Source organism: Rhinichthys klamathensis, unplaced genomic scaffold (genome assembly GCF_029890125.1).
Source record: "Rhinichthys klamathensis goyatoka isolate OS25496 unplaced genomic scaffold, OSU_Roscu_1.1 h1tg000240l_1, whole genome shotgun sequence".
In the NCBI taxonomy this organism is placed as follows: Eukaryota; Metazoa; Chordata; class Actinopteri; order Cypriniformes; family Leuciscidae; genus Rhinichthys; species Rhinichthys klamathensis.
The window spans coordinates 2497263-2507500 of record NW_026606762.1 but is presented as its reverse complement, the minus strand read 5'-3'; the positions used below and the strand labels follow the sequence as shown (position 1 = coordinate 2507500).

Here is a 10238-nt window from a genome sequence, read left to right as displayed (position 1 = left end):
AAGGACCTGCGTCCGGACTCACACTCACACTCACTCCAGATCTGATGAAGGACCTGCGTCTGGACACACACACACTCACACTCCAGATCTGATGAAGGACCTGCGTCTGGACACTCACACACACACACACTCTCACACTCATACTCACACACTCCAGATCTGATGAAGGACCTGCGTCCGGACTCACACTCACACTCACACTCCAGATCTGATGAAGGACCTGCGTCTGGACACACTCACACTCACACTCCAGATCTGATGAAGGACCTGCGTCTGGACACACACACACTCACACTCCAGATCTGATGAAGGACCTGCGTCTGGACACACACACACTCACACTCCAGATCTGATGAAGGACCTGCGTCCGGACTCACACTCACACTCACACTCCAGATCTGATGAAGGACCTGCGTCCGGACTCACACTCACACTCAGGGCTTGACATTAACTTTTTTGCTCACTAGCCAATGTGGCTAGTGGTTTTCCAAAGTTACTAGCCACACAGCATTTTTACTAGCCACATTTTTGTTGTTGTGAAATTACCTGATTAAAGTTGACTATGGCGTGCTAAAATTTACTTGAACTAGATTTACAACCCTTTTAAATGTAAAACCACTGTACACACGCAAATCAAGACTAGGTATAACAATACAGGTCATTATCATTAGCTCTGATAAGGTTGTGTGTAAAGCTCCTTTAAAACCATGTATTAAGATGAAGACATAGCTTCTTATTGCATAATAAAAGTGGTGCATGGATGTAGAAGATTAATAAAAAAATATAAAAAACTAAACTGAAAAAACCTTTAGCATTAGAAACACTGTCTGTTTAAATATCAGAATCAGAATTACTTTATTGAGCCCCGATGGGAAATTCGTTGTTACAAGTTGCGTTTTCTGTGTCTTTGCACAGCAGAAACGTGTCTGACTGGTGTCTGCTGGTAACGTACATGGAGGGCTATCTCGGGATTCGGGCGTTGCAGCATAGACGGCAAAATAGGCTATAAGAATATTTCGTTCTGTATTGACAGGTGCAATATTTGATTTTTTTTAAATTATATCTGCATTTGCCAAAACCTATGGACTTTCAAACATAAAAATGCCATTTATTAATATGTGTTCGTGTCAACATGACATATTTTCCTATTCTATTTAGCCTGGAAACGCTTCCAACAGGCTTGCGTGTCGCGTGAGAAATAGGCGTCGGTTTTTTTTCTAGCATGCACGCGTTTTCGGCGCGGCTCGAGACGCGCGTCACGCAGGCAGTGTGCAAGTTCTAACCTGTTAACATGGGAGCCGAAATAAAAACGGACACACCACGCAGCTGAGACGCGCACGCCACGCAGCCAGTGCGCTTCAGATGCCTTTTGAAAAGACTACAATTATTCAACCCGCCAAAGTGGCTAGTTGAAGTGACTGTGTTACCCGCCACGAGCAAAATCCACCCGCATTTGGCGGGTTGGCGGGTGTTAATGTCAAGCCCTGCTCACACTCACACTCCAGATCTGATGAAGGACCTGCGTCTGGACACACACACACTCACACTCCAGATCTGATGAAGGACCTGCGTCCGGACTCACACTCACACTCACACTCCAGATCTGATGAAGGACCTGCGTCCGGACTCACACTCACACTCACACTCCAGATCTGATGAAGGACCTGCGTCTGGACACACACACACTCACACTCCAGATCTGATGAAGGACCTGCGTCCGGACTCACACTCACACTCACACTCCAGATCTGATGAAGGACCTGCGTCCGGACTCACACTCACACTCACTCCAGATCTGATGAAGGACCTGCGTCCGGACTCACACTCACACTCACACTCCAGATCTGATGAAGGACCTGCGTCCGGACCCACACACACTCACACTCCAGATCTGATGAAGGACCTGCGTCCGGACTCACACTCACACTCACACTCCAGATCTGATGAAGGACCTGCGTCCGGACTCACACTCACACTCACACTCCAGATCTGATGAAGGACCTGCGTCTGGACACACTCACACTCACACTAGATCTGATGAAGGACCTGCGTCTGGACACTCACTCACACTCACACTCCAGATCTGATGAAGGACCTGCGTCTGGACACACTCACACTCACACTCCAGATCTGATGAAGGACCTGCGTCTGGACACACTCACACTCACACTCCAGATCTGATGAAGGACCTGCGTCTGGACACACTCACACTCACACTCCAGATCTGATGAAGGACCTGTGTCTGGACGCGACGACAACGCAGTCCTGAAGTGTCACTAGTCTCTCCCTGTAAAGGCCTCCTTCCCTTTACCTCTGTACAGATCGTTGTCTGGATAATTCCGGTTAGCGTGGCAACGCCGAAGTGATACAATTCTGTATTATAAATTAAGGCCAGACAAGTAGTTTGTTGAGGGTTGGTTTTTTAGGGAAGGACTACATGCCTGTGCACATACATTCAAACGCGCATACCTATAGAATGAACTCTTAATACGCATGTGCACGCCGTCAGCGTTCTCACATGTTCACGTTTTTAAAGTTTGTGTAGAGAGAACTTAAGAGGTTTCTGTTAAAACGGTGTCGTGTTAGCGGCCCCTAAGTTAATAACTAATGATCGTTGCGGCGGAAGTAAATCAATCAAAACTAACTTTAGCTGGAAAATAACTTTATTCTAGAGCTGCCATAAAGCCAAAACAATCTCTGTGACTTGAATTTCCTATTATCACTGTAAAGCAGCTTTGGAACAATCTACATTGTTAAAAGCACTATATAAATGAAGATGACTTGACTATTTACTCACCATTCCCACTGCATCCTGGTCAAAAGGGTTCCACTCCACATTGTCGGGATAGTGCGCAAGAACTTTAGATTTAAAAGTTCTCCGCAGTGGACTCTGCTCAAAATTTTCACCTGAGATTCGGACAGAAAGAGAAAAGGAAAAAGAAAAAGACAAAGACAAAGAAAGATAAGCTCTTTTTCAAAAAACTATCTTCAAACCTTCACGGCAATTCAAGCAAACCAAACCACTGATATTCTTATTTCTTCTGGAGGAAGACACTGGTCTAGAACGTTGCGAAAAACAGACATAAAAACAGAAAATCAAACTGAGTCAAAGCCAAAAAAAAGTGCCAGAACAGTTGAAGCAGAAAAGTGTCGGAACACGCATTGGAAAAACGTGCCATGAAAATCATTCCAAGTGAAGGAGTTACAGCGAAACCTTGGCCAAAGTTCACCAAAGCAAAACGTTTGGAGTGCTAATAAGTTTCTGCTGCTGAGAGAGGAATAGGAAATGGAGTTGAAGGGGAAAAGGGCAGGAAAACAGGTGATCCCAAACTACCCCGACCACGAGCCATCTCACACACGAACAAACAGCGGTGCTGTGAAAGAAGTGCGTGGAAAGGTTAAAGGTTAGCGGGCACAGGCCGAGCTGTGGTTGATTGTGATACAAACAGGAGCATTGGAGGTTGGGATGAGGGTTACCTTCGTCTGCACTCGCCAACTTTCCTCTGGCGCCATCACTGAATCTAGTAGACTGTATATACTGGCATAAAGCTACACAACAGATAAAACAGTGTAATTAATCACTTAGTATTACTCACTCGTTTCTCATAGAGAACACCATTCATTATGGAGCGCTAGGACTAGGAGTGCCGCTTAAAAAATTAAATTAGGAAATCAATGTATTAATTTCAAAATAAAGTTTAAGCCATATTTATATCTTATTTAAATGTTGTTAAATCAATAACTTTTAATTTAATAAATAAATATACATTTAAAACCATTTTGATTTCATGTTTAAAATATTTGTAAAATGTCAAATTAAATTCACACCAAATAAGAAAAGTTTTAAAGGGGTGATGAACTGAGAAATCTAAGAGGTCATCATATTATAAGAATATCCTGTAAGTGTCAGAACTGAAAACGTCCTTGTTAGTCCAATAAAAGCTTTTATTGACACCAGGCTCAGCAAACGACTCGTTTTTCAAAGTGGGGAACTATGACGACAAAGAGGATAAAACACCACCCCCGCAGAAGATGATCAACGCCTACTTCAACACGGACGGTTTAGCCCCGCCCACCGATTCGCGCATTACACGAAACTCATTATAATATGCAAAACTGTTATCCACTCACAGCAGTGGGCGTTTACTTCCGAGTCTTCAATGCGAGACGCCCATAAAAACCGTGCGTTTTTGAGCTAGGCTCAAAACTAGGGTAGAAAATAGCCTATTACTTATTCATTTTGATGTTTTTGAATGTAAAAACCAAGCGAACGTCATAAGTTGACCTCAGACAACAATATAAAAAAAATTAAAAAGCCAGTTCATGACCCCTTTAAATTTTAAATGTTTTCAGACAACATGCCAAGATGTAATTTGTCTCACTTAATGTCTTGAAACATCCGTTGTGTTTCGCCCATTGTTGTGGAGATGTTAACTAGTTTTATTATTAAGGTTTTAACTGTCACTACAAGAAATACAGTACCTGTCAAAAGTTTGGAAACAACAAAAAAAATTTTTTTTATGTTTTTGAAAGAAGTCCCTTATGCTCACCAAGGCTGCATATTTGATCAAAGATGCAATAAAAACAGTAATATTGTGAAAAATGATTACAAATTAAGATAACTGTTTTCTATTTTAATATATTTAAAAATGTAATTTATTCCTGTGATCAAAGCTGTATTTTCAGTATCATTACTCCAGTCTTAAGTGTCACATGATCCTTCAGAAATCAATATTATCCTATATCATATATCAATATATATGGTGATTTGAGCTCAAGACTTTCTTACTATTATCATCAATTTTCAAAACAGTTGTGCTGCTTAACATTTTTGTGGAAACTGTGACACTTTTTTCAGAATTCTTTGATGAATATTAAGTTCAATGAACCGGATTTGATTTGCATTTATTAACTGTATTCATTAAAGCATTTAAAACCTTTAGCGTTATAAATCTCTTCACTGTCACTTTTGATCAATTTAATGCATCCTTGATGAATAGAAGTATTAATTTCTGTCTTTTTTTTTAAATCGGTAACACTTTACAATAAGGTTTGATTTGTTAACATTAGTTAATGTATTAAACATGACATGAACTAAACAATGAACAACATTTGTTACTGTATTTGTTAATCTTTAACGTTATTTAATAAAAAAATACAGCTGTTCGTTGTTTGCTCATGTTATTTCACAGTGCATTAACTAATGTTAACAAATACAACTTTTGATTTTAATAATGTATTAATAAATGTTGAAATTAACATTAACAAAGATTAATAAATGCTGTAGAAGTGTAGTTCATGTTCAATAATGAAACCTTATTGTAAAGTGTTACCTTTAAAACTTAGCACAAATTTGTTAATGGTATTGTTTTCACAAAAAAATGTTAAGCAGAAAAAACATTGATAATAATAATAATAATAAAAAATTAAGTTTCTTGAGCAGCAAATCATCATATAGAAGGATCAAGTGACACTGATGACTGGAGTAATGATCACCGGAATAAATTACATATTATAAAATATATTACAACAGAAAAACTTTTTTTTTTAATTGTAATAATAATAATAATAATTTCACAATATTACTGTTTTTACTGTATTTTTAATTGAATATATGTAGCCCTAGTGTGCATAAAACTTCTTTCAAAAACATAAAAAAATTAATGTTTCCAAACGTTTAACATGTGCTAGCTAAAGGGGGAAAAAAAACTTTTTCAAAGTGAAATAACAGATTCCTGCAATTTCATTATGACCTTTAACCCTCTGGGGACCAGAAACGCGCCGGCGCGTTTTGCTCGTTTTTTTTCACATAGCAGAAAAATAGACTTAAAGTACTACCATCATTTCTGTTCATATAGAGTTAAGAAATATGAGAAAATAATCTGTTAAATGTCTACTTTTTTATGTGCCCACATACAATCGAAATAAAATATTGTGCTTTTGTAAAATAAAGAAAATAAACAGGGTGTGCGTTCTGCCTCTCGGTCACCGTGAACTTTTTTTCTGGAGCACGTCTCTAATCTTCAACACAACTCAGCTAATACTATTCACCCAGCCATAAGCAATATATCTTTTAAATCATTTGAGTTTGTACTTTTAAATGATCCGATTCAAAACTAAAATTATTATTCTCCGTTTATGTCATCTATATAAAAAGAGAGACGTGTCAGCCCATCTCATTATCGTTCTCTCAGCTGATTATCTGTGGTAATGTGACACGCCCACGGAGAGCACGCGCTATTCAAACGCAAATATGTGAAGCAACACATTGAGACGCGTTAACGCCCATAAACTCTGAAAACACACATTATTTTTTAGTCAGATTAATCTACTGTCGTCTTGCGCGGCTATATGTGGAACAATCCTGGGACATTTACCACTGGGTTATTTTCACTTCGAGGATGAACAGATTCAGCTGAGAAGTAAGTGTTTTTTGCAAGTGCTTTGTTCTAATCGCGATATAGAATAACGTAGTGTCTGTAAACGGAAAAATAGCATACTGTTAAATGTGAATCATGTTTGTGTCACACAGTTTGTGTGTGTGTGTGTGAATGAATGAATGAACGCACAGATACGCACTGTTACAGACTAAATAACAGACAACATTTCGTTGACTCGTTTTGGATAAAGTTTTTACTCTAAAATAGACATCAAATAAGCTTTTTTAGGAGTTTCTGCTCATATGTTAAATATATAGTATGTTTTGTCAATAAACTAATCAACTAAGATGTTATAGTGTTTGTTCAAGCTATATCAAAATAATGAATCCTCAACTTTGAAATATGTATGATCAAACTAAGACATTTATGGAGAAAGACAATTTTCTTTTCAAGATGTTTCCAACTCTAACTTTGAACTGAAATAAAACCATGTCTATATGGTGAAGGGTGTGTGATAGAAGTGTCCAGACGTATGCACCCTGTATTTTCCTTATAATATCCAAACAATCTAAAAGCCATTCTTTTTTAAATCTCCTCATTCTTTGTGCAAGGCTCCTGTAATGATATGGCCTGATAGCACCTAATAGGGCCATTATGGGAGGGTCTTTGTCTTTCTCAGGTGTGGAATGCCATACATATTAATGAGAGATCAAGCCTCCTGCATAAAGCTTTCTCAAACAAAACACGTCATTAAAAATGTAAAAGACTTTATTGACTTATCTGAATGAGTAGTCAGGATGATTCTCACATAGTTTTGGAGCAAATATTCTAGGCTATGTGATACAATTTTCAAAAGTCTTGTGAAGAAATAATCAATATGTGTTTTGTGGTCTTATTTCAGCAACTTTCATTTTTATTTTTTTCAATAACCACGCATAAACATTATTCTATTAAAAATACAAACATGTACATACATGTTGCTCAGATCTCATGGTAGCCAAGTTTGTGCTATATAGAGTGAATTTACACCTTTGCCATTAACATGTTTATAAATAACTGAAAAAAGCACAAATGTCAGTGCATGTCAAAACATCCCAAGGGCCCCAAAAACACTCTGGTCCCCAGAGGGTTAAGAAAAAAATTATTGATATCATCAGTTGAGATGTGTTGCGTAATATGTAAAAGTAAAAAATGGTCTAACTTAAAAACGCCTTGAAACCTTGTTGCGTTCTGTCCACTGTTGTGGAGATTCACCGTGTGTTTGAGCTTCTGCTCGCTGTCACACACATTTCACACTGGCATGTTGAAACAACGGAGACTGAAGGCAGTGTGTGTGCGCAAGCATGAATGTCACACAGTAAAATCTCTTCAGCCTCCATATCAGGGACAATTTAAGATCTGTTAACCTGCCTTAGACAATAAATACAGCCTTGATGCAACAAGAATAGACGTGTCTCTGAAGGATATTTCCCTGAGGAACGTGTTCAGGGCAAGAACGTGTTTATTTGTCACCGATCTTCAGAGAGAGTGTGTGTTTGAGGAGTTCATAGATGTGTGGCATTTAAAGGATGAGATGCAAATCAGATCCGGTAGTTGCACTGGTCTGAGAATGGGATCACAACAGAAATAAGGTCAGGGATGTGAGGAATTCCTAGTGTTTTCTGGGATGTTCAAACTAAAACGAACCACAATATGACCATATGTAAACACACTACATGTAGTGTGCTGTTAAATTATGGATTTTATTCTATTCTTTATTAATGATTCTGATCTGGCATCTTCCATGAGAATCGTGTTTCCAAGCAAGGTCTTTTTCTCTTTGCACTTGACATCATTATAATATCTGTAAAATATTAAATATGAGATTCTGTTGAGAACTGGAATAAAACTAGTAAGAGATATTACATTATGTGTACACTAGAAACCCTTAGGGGAATGTTATAAAACACATGTGAAGCAAACACCAAGGCTGATGTAAAAATCTTTATGTGTGGCTGGTCAAATTATTAAATTATTAAAATATTATTTCGTTTTCAACTCTCACTACAAGAAATAGCTAAAGGAAATAAAGGAATTTCTCTTTAAAAAACTGAAATAACAGATTCTTGCACTTTTTTTTATTTATTAAGAAGAAATTATTGTTATTATGAGGATGTTTTTAAGTATCTGCGTTCCCTTCAATACGATGAAGTTCAAAAGTTTTACGTTTTCCTGCTTAATGAAGGTTAGGATTTGATATGACTGCTGTTTGACATGATGTATGTAAGAATAATTGATGATAGACCATTAATGTATTGAAAATTTAAGTATATTTGAAGTGATAATGTGGCCATCCTGCAAGACAAACTAAAACAGCTTCATAGCGGTGCAATAAGTCTATATAGAAATGTAATCACAAATGTATCAAATCAATCAAATCATAATTAAACTTTGGTGTAATTAATGTCATATATCATGTAGATTAAACTGAAACCTGCACTGAATATCTAATGTAGCAACAACTTTTTTTTAAATGCACCAATGGAAAAAATACAAATTAATAGTGACACGATAAAAAAAGGACGCTGAATTTCTAACGCGTTTATGGACTTAACATTTGTAGCCTATATATTTTTGGGTAAAACATTAGCATAATTATAGAGATAATTCAAGTAGGATGCAAGTCTTTAAATTGTTCTTGCAGAATATCAATTTTGCTCATTTTTTTATGTAAAAATGTACCGAAAATTCTGGAAATTCTGGATTGAAATATTCTTGCATTAACTGAAACCAATTTAATTTTAAAAAAAAACTTTATTGTACAGTTATTTGTACAGTTTACTACCATTTATCTAAGACACCTTATAAAAAGCATGTAAATGGCAACCATAAAAAATTAATTCAATATAAAAGCAAATCAAAATCAAAATGTTAATCAAAATGTTAAATCAAACATTTAAATCAAAATGTTAACCATATGAAGTTCTGTTTTATTGTAGAAATGTATCAAATCTATTTCACTTGACAAAAACAGGAACTGCCAGCAAATTGTGGTCACCAGTCTCCATCAATGTCCACGTAAAACTCACAGCAGCATCATTGCACACATGACTCATTTAAGGACTTATGGTCTTTCTAATAACCTGGACATGATTTCAGAGGCCGTGCCACACGCAGAGGCGGGCAGAGCGGACAAAAGCAATCAGCTCTGATGAATGAATGAAAACCCTTGGTCATGGTTCATCTGCCTTGTTAATTCTCTGCCAGCACCTCACACATGATTTGTTTCAGTCATGGGACTGTCAGCACAAAAGGCCCGAGTTCAAGTGAGGATGAGCTAAACGGCAAGCCATTGAAAACTAAACGCTCATCATTAGTCAACAGCAAACAAGCTTTAGATATTATGAACTGCAAACAGATCAATAAGGCCGAGGTGAAAAGCACCGGTGATGTAAACAAACTAAAGAGCACAAGGGGCCACATTCAAAACCACAATAAACACCAGGGCCCCAAATATATTATTAATGGTACAGTGGGTCCACCTTTCCGTTTTCTTTTTACGTTGTTTTTTAATCTATAAACAATCTGCTGCTGACCAGAGAGTCTGTACCTTACAATTTCATTTTAAAAAATGATTTACAAAAAAAAAGCGATTAATCTTGGAAATGTTTTCATGAAATGACCCCTGTAAAAAAGCCTCGCTACTTTTACAGAGAGCATCAGAGCCATTAATGATGTGGAGGGGAAAACACACCGTGGTTTTTGGAAAGGCCAGTGCTTTAGAAAACAAACCAGACCTTATTTCTTACTGCATTTGGGGAAACGCAGAAAAATCCCAAAGCAACCACATTCAAATAATTGGGTCAACAAACAAGTCAT

At 37.3% G+C, this 10238-nt stretch overlaps 1 protein-coding gene across 3 annotated transcripts in view; it reads right to left on the bottom strand.

Annotated features, from left to right (window-relative positions):
- dennd5a (DENN/MADD domain containing 5A) overlaps window positions 1–10238 on the bottom strand; it is a 74827-nt gene that overhangs the window by 45555 nt on the left and 19034 nt on the right. For 2 of the 3 annotated variants that reach the window (XM_056265775.1, XM_056265773.1), the window contains exons 2-3: window positions 3478–3549; window positions 2798–2907 (exon numbers count right to left, since the gene is read on the bottom strand). In XM_056265775.1, coding sequence (XP_056121750.1) covers window positions 2798–2907; window positions 3478–3549 — 182 coding nt within the window. The remainder of the gene's footprint in view (window positions 1–2797; window positions 2908–3477; window positions 3550–10238) is intronic. The other variant, XM_056265774.1, reaches the window with a different exon arrangement.